Source organism: Protomyctophum parallelum, assembly GCF_964188405.1.
Source record: "Protomyctophum parallelum genome assembly, chromosome: 5".
Lineage (NCBI taxonomy): Eukaryota > Metazoa > Chordata > Actinopteri > Myctophiformes > Myctophidae > Protomyctophum > Protomyctophum parallelum.
This window is the reverse complement of record NC_139702.1, coordinates 9,327,133-9,352,403: the sequence shown is the minus strand read 5'-3', so window position 1 is coordinate 9,352,403 and position 25,271 is coordinate 9,327,133. Positions and strand designations below refer to the sequence as shown.

At 43.1% G+C, this 25,271-nt stretch overlaps 1 protein-coding gene across 1 annotated transcript; it reads left to right on the top strand.

Annotated features, from left to right (window-relative positions):
• Positions 1 to 199: 199 nt before the first annotated feature.
• On the top strand, positions 200 to 23,650 carry LOC310858775 (D-aminoacyl-tRNA deacylase 1-like). Its single transcript, XM_083765034.1, has 6 exons — positions 200 to 341; positions 690 to 780; positions 1,406 to 1,641; positions 4,327 to 4,424; positions 15,964 to 16,130; positions 20,120 to 23,650. Exons 1-5 carry the CDS (start codon positions 299 to 301, stop codon positions 16,117 to 16,119), a joined length of 624 nt encoding a protein of 207 aa, XP_083621160.1. The 5' UTR covers positions 200 to 298; the 3' UTR covers positions 16,120 to 16,130; positions 20,120 to 23,650.
• The last annotated feature ends 1,621 nt before the right edge of the window (positions 23,651 to 25,271 follow it).

Sequence of the window (25,271 nt, the reverse complement as noted above, 5' to 3'; positions counted from 1 at the left end):
GATATATGTACATGCAATCTGTGAAGGTAAATATGACCCTTTCACACATGTAAACCACTCTTTTACTCATGCAAACATCTAGTAAACTGTAAACATGATGTGACATGAACTTGAAGTACAGGGAACAGAGAAGACGCGCTACCGTTATTCCGCCGGCAGAGGGCAACAAATAACCGCATCAAGATTTAAAGGGGCAATGCTGCAGAACTAGTCGTGAGAACGTGTGTGTCTGGTCTGTCTGTCTGTGCCGTGCACACTCCTCTCCTCCAGGCTCCAAGCCTCCAACACGACCAAAACAATGAGAGCCATCATTCAGAGGGTCACTAAAGCGAGCGTAACAGGTACGCGTCCGTCTCCAATACAGCACGTGAAGTTGTGCCAACCGTTCGTAGCCTGACAGCGACACTTACAATTGGGTGACACGTTAATATTGTCGTTGCTGACCCAAGCATGGTAGCTAAGCTATGTTAGCAAATAGCATCATGCTTCCTTTTCCTTATATAACTATATTATAATATGAGCTACCCAGAGAGCAGAGATGCATGCTGGTGAAATGTGTCGCCAGGGAAACACCAACGGGAGTCTTTGTTTGTGTCGGTCAATCTCTGCACAGTGTTGTCCGAATGACAGGGGTGTGTGTGTGTGTGTGCGCGCGCGTGTGTGTGCGCGCGTCATTTCTTCTGTTGCAGTGGGAGAGGAGCAGATTTGCTCCATCGGTCGAGGACTGTGTGTGCTGCTGGGGATATCTGTGGAGGACACCCAGAAAGATGTGGACTACATGTGAGTCAGTCAGTGTCTAATGTACTGTGCGAGACACGTATATAGTAACAACCCTGAGCTGAGAGCATAATGTAGCCTACGTTGTTTACAGTGAATCAAATATTGTATTATTATTATTATTATTATATATGTTATTCCACACAAATCTGTATGTGGTTCTCGATAATGTATATTTGGACCCCCATCTGAAATTGTAATGTGCCAGATTTTCAAACACAAGATTTTCCAAAATTGTTATATAGCAAATGTACAGGACCTCTGTGCTGGGGACCCCCGGGCCCCACCCCAAGGCCAAGGGCCCCAGACCCCGCTTTGAGAACAAATGTGGTAGAGAAAGAAAGTAGTGCGGTTCTTAACCTTTTCTGGATCATGTTCCACTCGAAAATATTGAAAGCATTTGCGGTCCACCCATCAGGTGGGTGCCCACCCACCTGATGATCAATCGGTCGATTGTGCTCTACCTTGCGTTCTATCTTGAATCAATGGAACTAAGGTAGTAGTAGTTTTTGCCATTTATTTATTCATTTGGGGACCCATTGGTTGAGAACCACTGACCTTAATAACAACGGCACCTTTTTTAAATCTACGCTTAATTTAGTCTATTCCTTTATGTTTGACCCTTCAGGGTTCGTAAGATCCTCAACCTGCGGCTGTTTGAGGACGACGGCGGCAGGGCGTGGGCCAAGAGTGTGATGGAGCGGGACTTTGAGGTGCTGTGCGTGAGCCAGTTCACGCTGCAGTGCGTCCTGAAGGGCAACAAGCCTGACTTCCACCAGGCCATGCCCGCTGAGCTGGCCCAGCCCTTCTACCGCCACCTGCTGGAGAACATGAGGAGCGCCTACAAGCCTGAGCACATTAAGGGTGCGTGTTGTGGGGAAACTGGGAATGTGCTCAGTTTATCTTTTTTGGGCTGCTGGGCAGCGTGGTCACTATACAGAGCGCACCCAGTGTGGCTTTATTTACCAACGACCAGTTAAAACGGGTCATTTTAACCAGTTAAAACATAGGCCAAGTATTAAACACTTGTACCAATTGACCAGGGAAAAGTTTGGGTCACACAATTGGCGGGTGGTGTGATAATTACCCAGCACCTATCGCAAGGCACCTGCCAATTGTGTGACCCAAACCTTTGTGTTTCCCTGGTCAATTGGTGATGACGTCTGCGGTAAACAGGACGTATTCGTAAAGTCAGTCCATCGATCATTCCGGGCCCCTTTGCCTGGATAGAAAGACGTCCGTGTGCATCTCGTGAAAAAGTGGAGATAATTGACTAAATACACGAACAGAAATGAACCTGGGTGTTCTATGGCTCAGTATGTGAAATACTTTGCAATGTGTGTAACAACAGAGCCATTCTAGGGCTAGGCACACCAGTGCACTCAGTGCGAATGTCCGAACGCACCCTAGATTTAAAAGGAAAATAAATAAATGGAAGATCTACAAGCTCACAATGTGTTGTGAACTTGTGATGTGACATGTTGTGAGCTTGTTTTTTGCACACCACCATTTTACGACAAAGTATAAAACAGGCTTCAAGTATAAAACAGGCTTGGTTAATCAGATTATTTAAAAATCTCTATTAGAACTGAGGAAGGCCTATGGGCTGGGGGGGGGGGGGGGGGGTCATTGTCGGACATTGCAATTACCTCTCAATCAGTAGAGGACATGAAACCTACGGAATGTAGCTTTAAGCCTCAGACATGGGTGTTGTCGCACTTTGATCACAAACCAAGACACAGAGGCAGTGCTACTGGGTATTTGTAGCCTTGATTTATTTAGAAGATGAACTTAAGTTAGGCGTTCACATAGAGGCACTCAGGCAACGGAAACAGTCTATCCTCTTCCTCTCCTTCCAGGTTCCCGAGGCCCCCCCGGTAGGCGTGAGGTGGGTATTTAGTATAACAGTTCTTTCCTTTCGTTTTCCGACAGGGAGATAGAGGCACGTGACGTCACGTAGCTAAGTCAACTTCTCCTCCGGCTATTACGTATAGAGGGGGGAATGGGGGGGGGGGATGGGGGGGGGCTCCTCTTGTCCTCCCGATCCCGTCCCGGGTTTATTCACAGTTCGGAATTTCCGAATGACTCGCTAGAGTCGTAGTTTGCCTGTGGGTTGAGAGACATGCAATTACTATATTGTATTTGACAAGTGGCATATTCAGTGAGGGAATGAGGCGTGTGTCTTACCGCCAGGCGCCCGATAGCGTGTGCACACCAGAGAGACCAGACCTTGACTGGGAGGGAGGCTGCGCTATTTGTAGGCTGTAGGTGAGAGACGAAGGTGGGAAGCAATCGCTCTGATAGAGGATGACAGCCGGTACGTACCGCCCCTCTATGATGCGACCGAGAGGTTGACGCGGCGCGCCACCTCCCTCTGCCTGTCTCTCTCCGGCGTGGAGGAGCCTACCTGGCCGGCGGTCCCTTAGAGAGACACCACAGTGTGTTTAGTGAAACCTTTTTTATTTTTATTTTTGAAAGTCGTCATTGTTTATTTTCAGCATAATGACAAAAGGAGGTCATTGTTCTAGGCGTAGCATCGTTAACGCTGTCTCCAGAGGGATATTTAAAGGCGATTTGTAGAGTCGGCAAAGCGTTTCCGTTTTTTTGCCGACGCTACAAGTTGCAGCCGCGCACTAGCGTCATTTTCATCCAACAGCTGTTTCTAAACCAGGAAAAGACACGCTGCTCTAGGCGTTTTTGCCTGTATTCCGTGCTCATACACACAAACGCACAAAGCTGTGCATAGGAGGGGCTTCAGCGCCCCTCAAAACCAAAGGGGTCGCAAGTGGTTACCTTTCCTCGTCATAGGTTTGCATCAGCCGTCTCAGTGAAGGTCTCACTAGATGGTCTCATCCCTCCCGTGGAACTTGAGTACGTCAATTGCAGTGGCGGTGAATTGGGTCAGCCCACTGGGGAGCAGGTGCAGAGAACACCTCGTCCCGGTGAGGGAGGCAGAAGGTTTCCTAATTAGGAATTAGGAAACACACACACACACACACACACACACACACACACACACACACACACACACACACACACACACACACACACACACACACACACACACACACACACAGAGCAAACATGATGATGCAGCACTTTTCTTTCCGCCACAGCTTCATTGTGCTGAGGGTGTCATTAATCTGGACGAGCCACCGAAAGAAAGGAGAACATTTAAGTTTAAACTTCTTGTCCTTTCCGTTTTATTTGTTCTCCTTCTGTTGTCCCCGTTGTTTGCTTCAAGGTGCAAAGTCATACGGCAAATAAAACAAACTCATTCATATTTAGAGGCTATGAATATACGATATTTAAAAACATATCGTCACTGTGAACTGTCGGATGGAAAATCCTTGTATGTCCCAAACCGGTCCTTTTATTATTATTATTATTATTATTATTATTTTAAAAAACATTAAAAAATGGTGAAAATAGTACGGCATTAGTTACGAAAAAGAAACCATACAAAATTGAAATATTGGAGAATTTGGAGATACAAGGTTTCTGCCCGAGAGCAACAACAACGCTATCCTTCTGTTCTTGTATTTGTAGACGGGCAGTTCGGGGCCTACATGCAGGTCCACATTCAGAACGACGGACCCGTTACCATCGAGTTGACGTCACCTACTCACCCCACAGACTCCCGACAGGTACGGTACTGCTGAAGGAAAACATGTCACCTACTCACCCTACAGACTCCCGACAGGTACGGTACTGCTGAAGGAAAACATGTCACCTACTCACCCCACAGACTCCCGACAGGTACGGTACTGCTGAAGGAAAACATGTCACCTACTCACCCCACAGACTCCTGACAGGTAAGGTACTGCTGAAGGAAAACATGTCACCTACTCACCCCACAGACTCCCGACAGGTAAGGTACTGCTGAAGGAAAACATGTCACCTACTCACCCCACAGACTCCCGACAGGTACGGTACTGCTGAAGGAAAACATGTCACCTACTCACCCTACAGACTCCCGACAGGTACGGTACTGCTGAAGGAAAACATGTCACCTACTCACCCTACAGACTCCTGACAGGTACGGTACTGCTGAAGGAAAACATGTCACCTACTCACCCCACAGACTCCCGACAGGTAAGGTACTGCTGAAGGAAAACATGTCACCTACTCACCCCACAGACTCCCGACAGGTACGGTACTGCTGAAGGAAAACATGTCACCTACTCACCCCACAGACTCCCGACAGGTACGGTACTGCTGAAGGAAAACAGGTCACCTACTCACCCCACAGACTCCCGACAGGTACGGTACTGCTGAAGGAAAACATGTCACCTACTCACCCCACCTCACCCCACCAAAAACCTATGTTTCTATGTCAGTGGTTCTCAAACTATTCCGTGTCAAGGACCCCCAGAAATTATATGTAATCGGCCCCCGATCTCCATCTGAAAACATGTTGTTCCAGGCACCCTCCCACTTCGGCACATTCAGAAATAGCAGATCTACAAGCTTGTAGCACGGCACTCTGTGCTATTTTTCAATAGCTAAAGTATAACATAATGCTTAAAACACCTGCCCACACTGGATTAAAGTGACATTTATATATTCTCATTTATTTATGCGTTTTAAGTTGGACTGCGGTTAATTTTAAATATATTTTAGGAATTTACTTGTATTAACTTGGGTGAAAAAAAATCCTGCCCATCCAACTGTCCCAGATATGCAGTCGGTTACCTACTTTTTGTGGTGTCTATCATTGTCAACCACTAGGTGGTGGTATAAGCCCTTGTGGTTGGTCTTGATAGTATCATTGTTGTTGTTTCCCATGCTAAGTAGAGCACTTTATTTTAAGCTATACCGAGATGAAAATATAACACCACTACAGATATAAACCATCCTTTGCAAGCATTCGGTCTACAGTCTTGCTTGTTCATCAGCTTAAAATTGCCACTTTGATTTATCGTTAAGTTCAATATGAATCAGATGATTCTGTCGCATTTTGCTTTTCATTAGTTTTTGTTAAAACAACCACACTTCACTCACTCAATGCTTCCTCAGATAATGGTAAAGCTGAGGGGAAATGCGTCCGTCGCAACGTGCCGAAGTCTAGAGGGTTTAAGCTATTGAGACCGGGAAAGCTAAATACCTTTTAAATCTGTGAAAGCATCTGTTTCATTTTAGATGTTTCTGTGTATTATTATTGTATTAGTATTATTAGTGTATACAGCAGCAGGATGTTTTTTCCCCCATATTTTTCGAATAAAATAATAAGGTTTCTGAAAACCTAGGTTAGGATTTAGGAGGTGTCTTTCAAATTGGCCTCGGGTCTAAATGGGTCAAGTGAAGTGGGTGAGCCCCGCAGTTTTAGTCATAGTCTCTTGAATAGTTATCATTTAATTTTAGTCACATTTAGTCACCTGGAATGTTTTATTTTTAGTCTAGTTTTACTCGACTAAATATCATAAGATTTTGGTCGACTAAATCTACAGTTGATTTAGTCGACTAAAATGAATTTTGGCAGCCCTTGATGCCGTCGTAATGGCTGCTTTTACACTTTTATTGATTGATTGATTGATTTATTAACATAATTACAGTACATTTCAAGCACAAACTCAATACAAAGACTGAGTGGACGACCCAATTAAGCATTACACTTGTTTACAAGAGGGTCCACCTTGTTCAATTCATCAAAACATTTAGAGACGTACAAATAGACACTTCCATATAGTCAAAGAACAGAACAGGAATTCATCATAAAGGAAGCAAAAAGGGAAAAGAAACATACAGTGAGGGGAAAAGGTGGGGGGGGGGGGGGGAATTCAGATTTTACAGGGGCCAGTTTCGAATTGCAGCCGTCCGTAGGTGCCCTTTGAAAGCGGTTTTGAAGGAGTCAAGGGATTCACATGTCTTAATGACTGTTGGTAGGTTTTACACTTGTGAGCTTGTAGATCGTAGATCGATTTTCAGCATGCAACCAAATGTAAGATGACTTATACTGGATCTCTTGTCCCATTTTGGTCGGGAACCTCTTTTGGTGTTTTAAACATTATGTTATAATTTAGCTATTGAAAAATAGCAGATCTAGATTCCACAATGATGTCGATGTACCATGGGTGAACATGGAGAAACATATTATATCTCCATATACTTTTAAAGATATTCTCTTTTCCGGTCTCTCACACACCTTTTGTCACACTAAATTTGGTCCAATTATAGCCCACTTGATCTATGCCTGGAAACATATCGCCAAAATTGGACAGTGGGATACAAAATGGCATCTAGACACCCCTATTTTGGAGAATAATTCCCTACAGTTGGGTGAAAGACCATTTATATTTCCGAATTGGCAAAGACAAGGTATCCACAAATTATCGGATATATATAACGAATATGGTCTCAGATCTTTTCAAGAGCTCAAACAAATGTATAATCTCCCTGGTACATCTTTCTTTTTTGAGTGGTGCAAACCACTCCTACAACCAGCTTGCAATGTCCTCGTACCTGTTTGTTTGTGTGTGTGTCTGTGTGTTTGTTTGTTTGTGTGTGTGTCTGTCTGTCTGTGTGAGCATGAGTATGTGACTTAATAATAGCAGTAGGGGGCGCCAGAAACAGTGAGAGGGGTAGTGACTCTAATGAGAGAGAGTGAGAGAGAGAGAGAGAGAGAGAGAGAGAGAGAGAGAGAGAGGGGGGGGGGGGGGGGAATTGCACCACTCAGTTCACACGTGTGTGATTTTTTATTTACAGTTGCGTACTGCGATGCGCACTTATGGAGTCCCCTGGAACCAACCATTACCAGTTCATCCTTTAACGACTGTCTTGAGTGGTATAAATGTTAAAAGTGGCTTTGTTTCCGGGTTATATAATAAATTACAAGAACATTTTAATGTTGCTACAGGTATTATCACTGTATGGAACATAGATCTAAAAGATTACAATATCAGAATAAATTGGCAGAACGTATGGAATAATATTCCACTAACATCTCGTAATTATAACAATCAACTAACCCATTACAAATTGATCTTAAGATTTTATTCTACACCCAGGAAACTCTGCCAAATTAAAATACTACAAAGTCCTCTATGCTCACTATGTCCGCTAAAACCCATCGGAATATACATACACATGATGTGGGAATGCCCAGGAGTATTAGCCTTTTGGGCAAAGGTGGCATTATTTCTGTCCGATATAGTTGAGACAAACATACCGTGTTTACCACACATTCTGTTGCTAAATGATGACTCATCTCTAAGCCTAACACTTCACAAGAAGAGAGTGCTATTTGCCGGTTTAACAGCTGCAAAAAAGATACTGGTAATGAGATGGAAACCACCCCATAACCTTAGTATCCACCGTTGGAAGATATCCTACTACGACGTCTTGAGTTTGGAGGCTTCCAGTGCTCGAGCACAGGGAGCAAGGACAGATTCCATCCAAGCCCTACTCACAGCGGCACAGAAGGTTAAATCAGGACTCCGTTAGGTCCAATACTTGTACTCCTGTAAACAAAGTTTGACCCATTCTTGTTTGTCCTTTAACCCATTCTGACCTGAGATCAGATTCATACGAGGTTTCCACTGGACACACGCTGGTCTGATTAACCCATTCTGACCTGAGATCAGATTCTAGAAATGTCAGTCGCTCTTCGATTTTTCAAAAATAGCAGACCTACAAGCTCGTATCGCGCCACTCGGTGGCGCGATATGAGCTTGTAGATCTGCTATTTTTCAATAGCTAAAGCATAACATGATGCTGACACCAAAATGGGTGCCCGTTCACCAAAAACATTTTTGTTTTTGTTTTTGTTTTCATCATAACTGTCTTGTTAGAAAAAAAGAAGAAGAAACATGTATTATGTTATACGTATACACCATTGTTTTTTCCCTCTCCTGTAATGTCTGTGCTAACCCGGGGTTCTTTAAAAAAATAAAAAATAAAAAAGTTGGTCACAAAAAAGAAAAATAGCAGATCTACAAGCTCATAGCGCGCCACCGAGTGTCGCGCTACGAGCTTGTAGGTCTGCTATTTTTGAAGAAATCGTGAAAATGTGGCACAAATCCTGACAGAAAACTGTCAGGATTTAATTCACCCTTAGCCACTCCAACTCTAGCGCCCCCAATCTAAAGCTATCATTCAGCAGAAATAACCGATCTCCAGCCTAACAACTTGCCATGCTGAGACACATTGTGAGCTTTTAGATCGGCTATTTTTGGGTAAAGATATTTAGTGTACAGCCAAAGAGGGAACATACCGTAGTATAGAGCAGCGGTTCCCAAACGTTTTTAGCCCGTGACCCAAAACAGAAATGAGATGTTCACCCGAGACCCAAACTAGTGAAAATAACCGATCTACAAGCTCAAAACGCGTGTCTTTGTGCCGTACTGTGAGCTTGTAGATCGGCTATTTTCACTACTTCCTAAATATTTGTTCTAATTTATGAAATTTCTTAGATTTTTCTTTTATTTCATATAATTACTGAAAACAAAATCACTGAATTTTTGTTTATGATTGATGAAAATCTTTTTTGAAAATGTTTTGAAATAATAATTAAAAACAAAATGTATGAAACTAAAACTAAGGGGACCTATAACAATGTGTCTGCGACCCCCAAATAGGTCCCAACCCAGTGTTTGTGAAACAGTGGTATCGAGAGTCCTTGGGAATCCGGTCAATTAAGTGTAGGGTGTCTACGTACATGGTCGATTCTACAAATGTCTTCTAAATCCTGACAGTTTTCTATGTCAGTGGTGTTCAACTTTTTTCATGTCAAGAACCCCCAGAATTATCTGTATTTGGCCGTGGATCCCCATCATGATCCCCCCCCCCCCCCCCCCCAGAAGCAAAGATTTGAGTTAAAAACGTTAGCTCGGAAAGAATATATATTCAAAGATTCAAACCATTTTTCAAAAATAGCAGACCTACAAGCAACCTACGAGCTTGTAGATCTGCTATTTTTCAATAGCTAAAGTATAACGTATGCTTAAAACACCAAGAGGGGTTCCCGTTCAGAATGGGTTGAAGCTAAATGAAGCTAAATGAACTCCCATTCCTAGGCAAGATATAACGCCTCCCTAACCAGTAACCAGACCGTGTTCTTTTAAGGGGCAGACACCCCTCGTAAGCCAATGGCCTTGCATTCCACCCATTTTGGACGTTCGTTTATTATATTATTCATTCCCGCTGTCGCCCTGAATGTGTCTGTGGTCACTTCCGTGGAACTGGGCCAATGTTCTGCATTCTGATGCTAAGGCTACGGGGCTATATAGCGCTGGCTCCTCTTCTGCTCCTCCGGGGGGACTTTGGCTGGCTGACCCCACAGGGGGGGGATGGCTAAAGCTGTCCTCAGAATTTTAATCTCCACTGTTTAGGGATGTTTTGAGTCGAGGCCAAGGCTGGACATGAGGGATGACGGGGCCAGCAGGGCTGTGTCAAGTTACCTAAGTACATTTTACTCAAGTAGGCTGCTAGGCTACTGCACTCGACTGGAGTGTTTCCATTTTTCAATGCTTTTACTTCTACTTCACTACATCTCAGACTCTGAGGCAATTTTCTTTACTTGATTACTTAAAAACTTTAATTATATATTTTTTTATTATTAAAGGTATATTCAGTGATTTCACTTAATTCAAATATCACTTATTTTTTTTGTTTTGTTGTGATAATCCTCCCTACTATAGAGTGTGCTGACCATATAAGGAGTTCCTCCCTGTCCCCAGTTAACCCCTGGGGGTCAAAAAACCTTAGGTTTCGTTTTTGACTCTCTATCCTGATTGGACGAAAGGCTGGGTCCCACAGACAAAAACGAAACCTAAGGTTTTTTGAGTGAAATCACTGAATATACCTTTAAAAATGATGAGATTTTTTTTAACTACAGTACTTCAGCCCTGTGCTGTGCATACTATTACTATGCAAAGCGATGCTTTTAGATTAGGCTATTTTCGAAGCATTTTTCATACAGTTGGAAACTTGTGAAATGGGACATTCTGCAAAAGGAGTACTTTTGCTTTCAGTACTTGAGTATATACTAATGTGAATGCTTTTGTAGTACATTTTGAATACCGGACTTTTCATTTGTAAATGAGTATTTCTACATTGTGGTACAATTTACCCAAGTACGAAGTGTGCGTACTTCTTCAACCACTGCGGGCAGTCAAATTTGGCTGCAGAGGTGTTAGAATTATGTTATGCTTTAGCTATTGAAAAATAGCAGATCTACAAGCTCATAGCGCGCCACCGAGTGGCGCGCTACGAGCTTGTAGGTCTGCTATTTTAGAAAAATCGAAGAACGGCTGACATAGAAACATAGCTTTTTTTAGAAAACTGTCAGGATGTAGAAGACATTTTTAGAATCTGATCTCAGGTCAGAATGGGTTATTGGGGGTCAAGTGGCCGGCACACCGACCTATACTGTACAGGGAGATGAAAACCGTAGTCTTTGAGATTCATCCCGCAATGTCAAAACAACCACGGTTGATGTCGGGGCTTTTATTAAGAAATAAATGCTGTCTTTTCTTTAGCGGCCACGGTGGCACAGTCGGTAGTGCTGTCGCCTCACAGCTAGGGTTCGATTCCCGCTGGGGACGCTGTGGGTGCTGGGAGCATGTTCCCTCCTCTGCGTCATCAGTGCCCATACCCGAGGCAGGGTTGGCAAAAAGGGCCTTTCTGTGTGGAGTTTGCATGTTCTCCCTGTGTCCCCTAGGGTTTAGGTACACTCACAAAAAAAAACATGCAGTAATCCTGGTCTCTAAACTGCCTCCCCCTGGCCAGCCGGGGCACCTGATGGAGGGGAAAGCAACTGGTCGGTATAACGTGTTCCTTCCACGCGCTACGTCCGGCGGGGAGAAATTCCCCCCTGTCAGGTGAAAAGAAGCAGCTTGGATGCATAGACGGAAGCCCCCTCAGGCTGGCAGAGGAATCCAGGTTGGCCCAGGATTACATTAGATAATTGACAAAATTGTGGGATAAAAATAAATGCTGTTTTGTTGGTGCAGGTGTACCTGACGGCTTAGAATACTCTGGGTGGTACGTTGGCATTTTGTGACGAAACTCGACAAATGCTAAAGATTATTAAACGTCAATTGAGGTTGTGACGGGTTAGCGTTTTAATCACATATATATATTTTTTTATATTTTTATTTTGTTTTCAACATTTAATTCATTGCGTTTTAACCACATTATCCCAAGCAGCCCTATTTTGGAGTGAACATGCATTTAGAACAAATCTACACGGTCACTCACAACAACGCATTTACACATTGTGAGTTTGGAGATTCGGCTGTTTTCGGCAAAGGGATTTGGTGTCGAGAGAAATACTTCTTAAGGGGCGTTCAGACTTGGATGGTTAGAGCGGCGTGATTATTTAAATTCAAGTTTGAACACACCTTTATAGAGCCCTGGGGGACCCCGGTCAACTAAATACATATTTTATAATGGGCTTTATAATTTATTATTGTTGGTTTTTAAATAATTCTTGCCTGCATAATGCATAGTTCTACACAGTCATTCAAGATCAGTCTGCCAAATACAGTATGTGTTCACACGTTGGTTCATCTTCTCCCCCACATCAGTTTTATTTTTTGCAGCATAAACAAATATGCCAACGGCCCCGTGATTCAGCTCTGAAGCACACTGATGGGTTAATGTGGGAATAACAGATTTTTGTCTCCAATTCCACCATGTGAATAATGCAACATTTTTTGCAATGTTTCCTTTTTTTCCCCTTTTCTTTTCTTCACGAATTGTAGTTCATAAATATATTCTTGGCTCCTATGAAAGTTTTAGTGGGTGTGTGTGTGTTTAGCAAGCCCTTTCCAATCTGAGAAGGCATATCTGCAGTAGCTTAATAGAGAGAAGCGGAGACAGAGAGAGAGAGAGAGAAGGAGATTGTTGAACCATGGGGTGTTGCAGCAGTGAATAACAGTAGGCCCACTGAAAGTGGCTGCGTGAGAGGTGGTTTACATAGCGATGACAATAGTTCCATTCAAGTGACCACATGACAGCTCCAGATGAGGACAGAACACATCTGGCCCCTGCATGGTTCACGAGACCCGTCAGGGAGCTGGAGAAGTGATCTTGGGTCACAGATGTGCTCTTCACTGTTCATTTGATTGTTTACCACTGGTCTTCAAACTGTGGCTCGGGACTCCCAGTGGGGGGCGGCAGGGGGGGGGGGTCCCCTGCTATCTATGCACTTTGGCCAACTAACCCACAATATCCTGGTTGTCAATATATGTACATACAGTATGTCCCTCTGGGCCCTCACTGCACACCAAATCTCTTCACCGGAAATAATCTACTAGCTCAAAATGCGTTGTGTTGTGAGCTTGCAGATTGACTATTTTCACCAGGTGTCACCGAACACTGTTGTGTCAGAATCGTTATGGGTTCACGACACGAGGCAGATGTATCGGCTCCGGCTCCAATCAGCAGTGATGGAAACGCGACACCTGCGTAGACGTGCACATTTTGCCACTTTTCCACCGCAGTGCTGTGAGAGAGAGAGAGAGCTTCTGCTGAGGGGAAGGGGGGGATAACTACACTACTCGCATTACAGTAGCTGTGCGAACCGGAATATGTTTTTTATACGAGCACAGTAAAGATTACAACCTAACTGTAATCTTTTCAATCCAAAGTACCGTAAAATAAATTCTCTATTACACAGATTCTTAATGTGAGGTCCAACGATCAAAATGAGGGTCAAAGTCGTATAATTTGTCACACACGTTACCGCAGTGAAATTTGTTCTCCGTATTTGACCCGTCTCTTGGAGCGGTGAGCTACAGCCGTGCCGTGCTGGGGAATCATTTGATTAGTTAGTAGATTTGACCCCTCCCAGCCCCCAATTCAACCTGTTGATGCTGAGTGCCAAGCAGGGCAGCATTGGGTCCCATTTTTACAGTCTTTGGTATGACCCCCGGCCGGGGATCGAACCCCCGACCTCCTGGTATCAGGGCGGACACTCTAACCACAAGGCCACTGTCTGGTATAAAAAGTTCCAGAATCCCTACAGCTTAGTTTGGCTAGCTGTAATTGCATATTGCCTCTGGACAGCACATGCAGCCCGAGGGAGTGAGAGAGAGAGAGAGAGATACCTGCAGGCACTTCTCAGCGTGTTGGTGGTGTTGAGACACCAGGATAACGTGGTCGTGTGCCTCCGCCAACCAGTCGCCAGTGTCTGTCCAGATTCTCATATACTGTAGTGTAGTGTAGTGGCAAACAAACAAACTTGCCACTCGGCTAGACAGGGCATTGGGAAACCGTCTTTGAGGCGTTCTAAAGTCAATCATTGAATGTCCAAACAGTGCAACTGCTGTTGGGTGAGGTGCCCATTTATTTTTACCAACAGGAAACGGCATAGTTCATCAAATGCATATAAAATAACGGTAAAAACCGTATAATCTCCCCCTGTGTGTGCCCAAACTGCCCATGCCATGCCATCCCTCCCTAGGCTCCTTAATATGTGATCCTTATCACTCCACCTGATGCTTAGTGCGGAACCCCTCCCTCCAAGGAGAACCCGCCCATAACTGGCTCAAGACACTTACATGATGTTAATGTAGCTACTAGTAAAACGGTCTTCTGTTTAGTCCAGGCAACAGAGCAGAGTCTGTGTGTGTTTATGACACTGTTTAGTCCCAGGCAACAGAGCACAGTCTGTGTGTTTATGACACTGTTTAGTCCCAGGCAACAGAGCAGAGTCTGTGTGTGTTTATGACACTGTTTAGTCCAGGCAACAGAGCACAGTCTGTGTGTTTATGACACTGTTTAGTCCAGGCAACAGAGCACATTCTGTGTGTGTTTATGACACTGTTTAGTCCCAGGCAACAGAGCACAGTCTGTGTGTGTTTATGACACTGTTTAGTCCCAGGCAACAGAGCACAGTCTGTGTGTGTTTATGACACTGTTTAGTCCAGGCAACAGAGCACAGTCTGTGTGTGTTTATGACACTGTTTAGTCCCAGGCAACAGAGCACAGTCTGTGTGTTTATGACACTGTTTAGTCCCAGGCAACAGAGCACAGTCTGTGTGTTTATGACACTGTTTAGTCCCAGGCAACAGAGCACAGTCTGTGTGTGTTTATGACACTGTTTAGTCCAGGCAACAGAGCACAGTCTGTGTGTGTTTATGACACTGTTTAGTCCCAGGCAACAGAGCACAGTCTGTGTGTGTTTATGACACTGTTTAGTCCAGGCAACAGAGCACAGTCTGTGTGTGTTTATGACACTGTTTAGTCCCAGGCAACAGAGCACAGTCTGTGTGTGTTTATGACACTGTTTAGTCCCAGGCAACAGAGCACAGTCTGTGTGTGTTTATGACACTGTTTAGTCCAGGCAACAGAGCACAGTCTGTGTGTGTTTATGACACTGTTTAGTCCAGGCAACAGAGCACAGTCTGTGTGTGTTTATGACACTGTTTAGTCCAGGCAACAGAGCACAGTCTGTGTGTGTTTATGACACTGTTTAGTCCAGGCAACAGAGCAGAGTCTGTGTGTGTTTATGACACTGTTTAGTCCCAGGCAACAGAGCACAGTCTGTGTGTTTATGACACTGTTTAGTCCCAGGCAACAGAGCACAGTCTGTGTGTGTTTATGACACTGTTTAGTCCCAGGCAACAGAGCAGAGTCTGTGTGTTTATGACACTGTTTAGTCCAGGCAACAGAGCACAGTCTGTGTGTGTTTATGACACTGTTTAGTCCAGGCAACAGAGCACAGTCTGTGTGTTTATGACACTGTTTAGTCCCAGGCAACAGAGCACAGTCTGTGTGTTTATGACACTGTTTAGTCCCAGGCAACAGAGCACAGTCTGTGTGTGTTTATGACACTGTTTAGTCCCAGGCAACAGAGCACAGTCTGTGTGTGTTTATGACACTGTTTAGTCCAGGCAACAGAGCACAGTCTGTGCGTGTTTATGACAGCTTGACTGTAAGCAATCTATATATTCTGGTCATGAAATGGAACATGTAGTGGCTCACTCGTACAACTGCTGGATTATAACTTCATACAAGTTATGTACGATGGACAGCGTGCACGAAGTGGCAATTAGTTGGAACACGAGAAAAGTCTGGAGATAAAAGTCAATAGACGTGATCGGCAATTTGAAAGTGAATGAGTTGATGGATTAATGATTGATGGATTAATTGTCTCTCTGTGTGTGTGTGTGTGCGTGTCCATGTGTGTGCATGTGTGTGTGTGTGTGTGTGTGTGTGTGTGTTTTTTATTTTATTTAGATGTCCAAGCTGGAGAAGCAGCAACAGAGGAAGGAGAAGACGCGCTCCAAGGGGCCCTCGGAGTCCAGCAGGGAGAAGGTGGCCCAGCGCTCCAGACAGGACCCCAACGCTAGCAGTGGAGCCGACGGCGACGTGTCCTCAGAGAGAGAGCCCTGAAGGACGGGAAGGTGACGCAAACACACACAATCCTCTGTTCTTTTGTAAATTAATGACCTAATCAAACATGGCAGATCTGCGAACTCGAGCTTGTAGATCTGCTGTCTGTGCGTTTTTTTTATTTGAACCCTGAAACGTTCCAGTTTTGGTTACAGAGACGATATCCTAGTCTCTGTCGACGATATCGTCAAAAATGTTTTTCGTCAATTCACCGTGTTTCTCTTTTATTTCTGGTCGCACATCTATCGTCACTTCTTTAATACCGATTCACTGTTTTTAAAGGCTGACAAATTATTTGTGAGCTCACAATGGCAACAACAGATTTAAATCAATATGCCAGCCTAAATATTAATTTATACATTCATCTTTTTAGGCTGTAGTTTGTTAAATGAGAGGGAGAGAGAGAGAGAGAGAGAGAGAGAGAGAGAGAATATGATGTTAAAATTACATGAAGTGAGTTTTCTAACACTATAACGGTATTTTTGACTGAACTGATTCAGACAACAATGGCAAACGGCATAGTGTAGGTACAGTAGGCTAACACTAGATGCTGATTGTGTTCATATACGCCTCTGATTCCGGAACGCCCTAACCTAGCATGCTTTGAAAAGAGCACACAACAGAGGACGGCTTTGTTTGGTTCTGTTTAAAACAAAACAAAAAACGGCAGAAGATGTGTCATTAATGCCGGCATTAATGACACATCTTCTTTAGGCCATGTGTTGCAGGATCCCTGTATACAAGTGGCTACTGTCTGTTTATTGTTGATGATATTGTTGCTGTAATACAGGCACAGTGCCTTGTGAGAGGCACACCCCTTTGGTTCCCTACACTGTAGTTTATTATTATTATTATTATATTATACTGTAGTCCACAGAATGCACGCATTGGGGAGGGGACTGAGGTCTCTCATCTTCCCATTCAGAGATTGTTTATAAGTATTTAGTTATGAAGGAATGGAGAGAGACAGTGAGTCAGCTACCTCCCTCTATACTTGCTGAGGCTTGCTCTGTTGGCTCAACGCTTCCCACCACCCACCCCATGTGGAATATCTCTCTCTCACTCACACACACACACACACACACACACACACACACACACACACACACACACACACACACACACACACACACACACACACACACACACCTTTTCATTAACATTTTCTGAATGCCATTCTTACAATGTAAGCCTAGAGCCCAAGAAATGGCAGGTCTACAAGCTAACAACGCGTTCGAAGATGGGCTGTTATTATTATTATTTAGTATTACAATTATTAAATATGTCAGTAATTTATTTGCATATTTATGTTATTTGTCATATTTTCCGGCTGCAATGTTTGATTACGAAGCCTAAAAGGCAAACCGAATTTTCATTTTTATTAATTCTATTTATTATATCGTTAATTGCAATTATTTGGGCCTTCGTCAGATTGCACGCGAGAGTCGTGTAACTGCAATCCCAAATGCATCCTGGGTAAATTGATGCCGCCTTACATAAGGCCACTTTGTGTTGATAGAGGCCGAGGGTCATACTCTTATAGCAGGAGAGATGGGAGGTCAATAAGGAGCGGGAGTATATTGAGAGTTGTGTTTCATTGTTTTAGGGGGCAGAGTGCACAGCCAGCAGCACTTCTGTAAATGTGCGCAGTAGAGGAGAAGTGGGAGATATTTGGATTTAACCACATGAGCCCTGGTGTCCCTATTCTGGGCATGTCATAATAGGTGAACTTTCGACAAAAACGGCAGATTTAGTTCCGCTATCTTTTTGCCAAAGAGATTTGTCTTAGAGGGGGAATGAAATTGGGCCTAGGATATAGCCCTGGGATACACCAGTCAATGGAGTACGTTGGGTTTAAGTGGTTAAGGGAGATGTCGGACAGGGTCTCGCTTGCTCGCTCGGCTCTGTCACTGCATATTTTAGAGGGAGAATTGGTGTTCCCTAGGTTTGCTTAGCATGAATTAAACATGAGCTGTGTGCACTTTCCTCTGAATGAGTAGAGTAATATTTGTGACAGTCCTATCTCTCCTCTTCATTCCTTCCTGCCTACATTGTTCTTTAACAGCTCACCAACATGTTCTGATCTTAGAAACTGCAACCGCTACTTTATTTTCTCACACATACAGTACCTTGCTTTCTGTCACCACACGGCACTCACTTTTCTTTCTAAGAGAAGAACAACGTTTCATCTGTGGATGGAGGAAACTAGAGCAGTCACCATTTTTAATGTGTTTTTATTTCCTCCTCCTTACTTTTCTTACTTGTGTAATGGTAAACTCCTACAGATTGTCACTGTCAGGAAGAACCTCTCCTTATTTTTACTTTTTTAATGCCCTATATAAAAGTGTCACACATAACAACAATTGTCCCTATATGACCTGCCACGGATGCCAGATTGAAAGTTTGCCTGTCGTTTTTGTAAATTAGCAATCAATAAAAGGTGTTAACAAGAGCTTGTGACTAAATAACATTGGAACACAGTTTTCCTTTTTATCTTGCGCCACCCATTACCCCTAAACTTATTTACCATATTTTACTATTTTGGGGAAAAAAAACATTTTAAATGGTTCAACTAGCCGATCTACGTCGACACGTTGTGAGCTTGTAGATCAGCTATTTGAACTATTTTAAAAGGTTTTAGAAAATAGTAAAAAATGGCCAAGATATCGAACTTTTCTGAGTGAGCCAGGTCGAGAGTAGCAGCAGTACGAAAAGGTTTCAACATGCGTCAAGCGTCACATAATAATGAAATAATCACAATTATATAACAGTTTAACACAGATTACATGGCAAAAACTAGATAAAGTGCCCCTCGGGGCACAGGTCTCCACCAGGGCAGGTCAGGTTGTGGCCTCATGGTGGCGCTATAATAGGCCAATGTGAAAAAGGTGCCATTTCTTCTTATGCCTTGGATTGGATGATTAGATTTTTGTCAAATCAATGTTCCAAAAATGTGTTTTGCAAATATCCACCTATTGGTGGCGCTATAACATGCCAATGTGAAAAGGGGTGGGATATATTCAGCCTAGTGCTGTAGATTAGCTGTACACAGACTGACGGACACACACACACGGACGGACTCACACACACACACACACACACACACGGAGGGCAAAACATACTCTCTCCCCATGCCTTCGGCCTGGTGGAGACAACAATGGCATCTATAGAAAGCAAAGTATAAAAAAAGCATTGGGTAGAAATAAAGCAGGTGCCATTTTTGGTGGTGCCAGACAGACATTGAAACATCCGCACACTAGCCTCGGTACCTAGACTTTTTCTTTTCGTTCGCATTCGGCTCGCAGGTCTTCATCAGGCAAAATATGACAGACAGACATTGAACTTTAAAAAGACCTGAAGTTCCTAAAGTTTCATATCTGAACTGTCTGGAGCTTTCCTAAGGTTCCACCTGACAGACACCAACAAAATGACCCGGTATATCTTTGCGTTACTTTTCAGGAAAATGGGCGGGGAAAGGACCCGTGTTCCACCATAGTTAAAAATTAAATGTTTATAAAACCCCACAGATGGACATTCACTTTCAAAATATTTCGGTAACACTTTACAATAACGACCTGTTATAAAGCATTTATAAACATTTATAAGCAGTTTGTAGATGAGTAATAATCATGAACAGACTGTTTGTTGACATCCGTAAATGTTTACCTAAACATTTATAACTATGTGAATAGTTTACTACTTACTAATACCTATACTAATAACATATAAATGATGTTTAAACATAGTTATACATGTTTAGGTAAACATTTACGGATGTCAACACTGATTGTTCATGATTATTACTCATCTACAAACGATTATAAATGTTTATAAATGCTTTATAACAGGTCGTTATTGTAAAGTGTTACCAACTTTTCCACAATAGCGAAAAAAAGCCGACAACGCATCTCGATGCAACACACATTTTGAGCTTTTAGATTGTCTACTTTTTGCCCAACAGAAATATTAGTATTTTGTTTGTTTTTCTTCTGTCGTGCAGACACCCATGTGGGGCCATGTGATGCGGAGCCCTGTTTTCTGAGGATGGTCTTGACCTCAGCAACACCTGACTGAACTGTCCTCTTTTTTTTCTTTTCACTGCTTGGAATGTAATATACAGTAAATACAGTAGGGCTCTGTCATTTCTCCTCTCTGGCTGTCTTCTCACTGCAGAACCTTGTCCCCTCGCCTCCCATTCATGATCACACAGAACCCGACTGGTGTGTGTGAACAGCCAAAATAAAATACAGAATAATAATAAACTGTATATAACAATTACATTTTAAATCCCTATTAAATGCATAAGATTGTTGGCATCCCTATTCTGGGCATGACATTATCAATAATGTTTCAAAGCTGTTTTTGTGATCTTCGTTTTGCCATTGCAGTGCAATTGCAAGTTTTGACGTTTTTGCAACGGGGCATAGCAGTGGCGGCTTCATTGATCCAGACCCCATAGGGAATCCCAATCCTCCATTGATCCAGACCCCATAGGGAATCCCAATCCTCCATTGATCCAGACCCCATAGAGAATCCCAATCCTCCATTGATCCAGACCCCATAGGGAATCCCAATCCTCCATTGATCCAGACCCCATAGGGAATCCCAATCCTCCATTGATCCAGACCCCATAGGGAATCCCAATCCTCCATTGATCCAGACCCCATAGAGAATCCCAATCCTCCATTGATCCAGACCCCATAGAGAATCCCAATCCTCCATTGACCCAGACCCCATAGAGAATCCCAATCCTCCATTGATCCAGACCCCATAGGGAATCCCAATCCTCCATTGATCCAGACCCCATAGGGAATCCCAATCCTCCATTGATCCAGACCCCATAGAGAATCCCAATCCTCCATTGATCCAGACCCCATAGGGAATCCCAATCCTCCATTGATCCAGACCCCATAGGGAATCCCAATCCTCCATTGATCCAGACCCCATAGGGAATCCCAATCCTCCATTGACCCAGACCCCATAGGGAATCCCAATCCTCCATTGATCCAGACCCCATAGGGAATCCCAATCCTCCATTGATCCAGACCCCATAGAGAATCCCAATCCTCGTGAATCAGGACCATAACGGTCAAGAGGTATACCTGACGAATTCAAGGCCCGTTAGGCCAAAACCTTATTATTTTGTAGTCTTTTTAGAATCATGACCGTGATAAAACATTTGTTTCTGCGAAGAAAAAAATAATAATCTGAAAGGATGGCTTGATTCTAGGATTTAAAATGTATAATCTATGGAAATCTCTTTAAATGAATGGGGTCTGGATCAATGGAACCAAAAATTTGCCACCATTGCTATCTGCCCTATAGAGGCTTAAAGTACACTGTTGGTTCCATTGAGCCAATCCAAAACACATTCCATTGATTGTTCTTAACATGAATGTCTCTCCTTTACAAACCCATTTTGAACACTTTTTACACAACCCCCCCAAAAGAAGAAACGTTTATGCTGCATTCAATGACAATGAATGTTACCTTTGAATCGTAAAAGGTTGATTGACTTAAATTTGTATTAACAGTTTTCATATTGGGTACAGTTCAAGGAAAGTACAGCTCAATACAAAATCTGCTAAGAGGATAAAACCAGAAAATCAGACACGTCTTAAGTGAGTGGTGCTGTACTGTACTTGTGCTGTACGTACTGTACTGGACTGTACAAGCTCTCCTCCCTGGTCTCTGTGTGTGTCTGTCTGGTCTCACTTGGTGGTGAACAAACGCTATTTTTGACACAGCCACACACATAGCTGTCTATAGGAGTGGTTGCACCACTCAAAAAGCACTAAGGCTTGTTTACATAAGGGTCCTCCATTTTCAGTTCATCAAAATATTTAAAGATATACAAATATCCACGTCTTCTATGCAAAAAAAGCCTTGTCTCTGATTTGACGAAACTATCTGAACCACAGGAATTAAGACCACAGGTCAGGGAACGGTGCCCTACCACATGGTTTAGATTTAATTGTATTTATCTCTTGTATTGGTTATAGTTGCATCATGTAAGTCAACCCCCAACCCTTTTCATATCAAAGCCCATTATTTATTTTCCATTTGAGCCACGGACCACCATTTGATGAGATTTAGCCTCAGACCCAAGACTTAAAATATGTTATCGTTGGATAAGATTTTGCCCACAATTCCATGCTGTATTGACGTCTACCATAGGAGAGATAACAGGCACACATCAAAGGAACAATTCTTCTCCATTCTTTAGTTGTGTAAGCTTCTTGTAAATTAAGTATTGCAGATGTTTAACAATAATTTAACTCTTGAGAGCATAAAATGAAACCAACTGGACCTATAGAGCGTACCAAAATCTTGTTGAGGGGGCGTCAACATATGTGTCACGTGGTAGCGGCCGCCATACTTGTTGGCTTGTCTGGTTTGTTTACATTGAGCGACTATCCGGTGTGCTTGTATATGTTCTTTTTTTAAACTGACCTCACAATGGTGCAGACTTGCTCAGTAAATAAGTGCCACAGCAGGTCATGTCGAGGGAATGAGCCAGAAAACAGAATTAGATTTTCAGCTTTCCAGCATGGAGACAGCATCAAGGAACCCAGATTGACGAGTTTACAAAAAGACGTAGAATGGCTTGGATCGCGGCTGTACGGCGCACGGGCGCAGAGACATAACGTTCAAAGTATCTAAGCACAGCCGTGTTTGTTCACGACATTTTCCTTGTCCTTGTAAGGTATTTGGGCCCGACGTTCTTTTCATCCATCCTGGTGTTGGTTCACTATGTTGTCGCCAAAAACGAGCACAATATTTACAAAAACAAACCACAGTCACTCTATTCTGAGTGATGTGGGCTAGAATTTAAAGCCCACAAGTATGGCGCCGCTAGCTTTTCAGACGCCGCCCCCCTCTTGGTGACGTACACGTTTTTACACCCTATAAGGGTCCATTTGGTTTAATTTTACGCTCTCAAGAGTTAAAGAACTATAAGTTGAGTTGGTTACCAACTCTATCATTTAGCTGGAGACCACCTGGAACCCACTCGAGGACCACTGGTTGTCCCCGGACCACTGGTTGAGAACCACTGCCCCAACCCCAAGTATGACCTATACGAACAAAATGGCCGGCATGCGAGTATGGTCAATTGTGTTAGTGGCTAGCACTGACTTCATATTATCTCCAACAGATACTTAACCACTTAACGAACAACATTTTCCGAATTGTTGTAAAATAGCTATATCTACATTCTACAAGCTTGCGATGATCTTCATCGTCGTGATTGGAAATGGTTTGCGTGCACAAGATGATGAGAATCAACAGATATTATTTTTATTTTATTTTATTGAGTCATGTTGATATTGTCACATTATGTGATTCCTCTGCTTTGGTATCTTGTGTCATTGTCATCCTGTCTTAAAATGAATGCATGTGTCAAACTGTCAACTAAGTTGGCTTCTTTGGTAAATAAATAAATAAAAATACATTTAAAAAAAAACGTATTGTTCAAATAGCTTCTCCTCTGTATGAGTGCATTTCTTTTTGTTCAAAGTTTCTTTATTATACACAGTATAGTATATACAGAATATGCAACAATAACTGAAATGAAAATATAAAAATACACCAAGTTGATTGACCAAAGCATTTTGAATTTTCATCTCATTCAAAAGGATTTTGGCTATAACTGTGATGGCTTAAAAGGGTTAAATGAGTTAACATCACCATAGTGTGTTTCGGCACATTCTGCCTTTCTGCACGGAACAAGAATGACAGTTAGTATACTTATTTTAACATTATGTCTCATTTGTCAGATAGATCTGAATGTAAATGTTTATTTTTAAAAAGGATGTGAGGATAAAAGTGTTGTTGTTGTTTTTAAGCCCCGTTGGGAGCTCTAAGAATGGCTATATTAGACCGTCCATTCAACACTTTTTCCCCACCTGGGCCATCTATTTGGTACCAACTTTACTATCCTTTTTAGTTGAGCAAACTCTTCTATTCCTGTCTCTCTCTCTCTCTCACTCTCTCTCTCTCTGGCCTTCTTTCCGTATGCCTCCTGTACGTCTATGATGCTGAACTGCGGCCTCTTCATGACGTGCTTGAGCAAAGTCGGTCTGCTGAAGCCCAGGCTCAGGAGAGCTCTGCGAGAGAAGACATGACCCAAATATGTCTGCAGGCTAGCTAGCCTATAATGTTGCTCCGAAACCAGACTAGAACAGCACAGCAGCCCTGCTCTGCCTGCATTGTGATCCCAGTGCCAGGCAGAGTTTTCAATGACGGTGTGTTATCGTTGTCAGAGCAGAGAAAGTCGTTGATAGGGCCTTTAGATTATTGATGTGCCGAGCACAAGTAAAAACTGTAGGAGGTTGCAATTGATCCGTAGGTGAAAGAAGGAGCTTTCAGGGCAGCTGATGTCCTTAGTATTTCATTAACACTATTACACCACCCTAGAGAGAGAAATTCTATATCCTACAATCAATAAATAAAAATCACACCGTGTGAACTGAGCAGTGGAACTATACTGTAATTGTTATAGTTCCTGGACTGAACTCATGCACTACTCGTACTGTACTACTTGTACTGTACTAGTGCACTGTAACAAGTATGTGTATTGTACGAGTACTGTACTGTACTCTACTGTACTGTACTAGTGTACTGTACTCATTATGATGCTCAACAGCAACACTTACACATACACTAAAAACTCAGCTTCCCATCATGCACCTGTGCACAGTGTGAAGCTCAACAGCACCACTTTGTCAGGGACATAGGGGCACACGAAATGACGGCGTGCCATCGCTCAAAACATTTCAGCCAATTTCATCATGGCATACCTATTTTGCGGTGTGTAGGCTACAATTATCGGTGAAAACTTAAAATTATGTTCAAAATGTTTTGGAAAAAAGCAAAGTGAACTTGTAGATCGGCTATTTTGGCTATGAATACAGGTGTGCTTTGAGATTTTGACTTGCCCATCCGTGTGCCTTTGGCACAAAAACGCTTGAAAACCACTGCCCAAAAGCAAGCGAGGTCAGTAAAGTGGGAGTAGGCCCTCTGTCAGTTGGACATGAGAAACTGGGTTAAATTCCATGCATTCTGCTGCATCTGAAGCTATGTGGCATTTCTGGTTTGTCCTCGACAACTGTATCTTAACATCTTGTGAGCACGAGTCCCTTGCCAAGCCC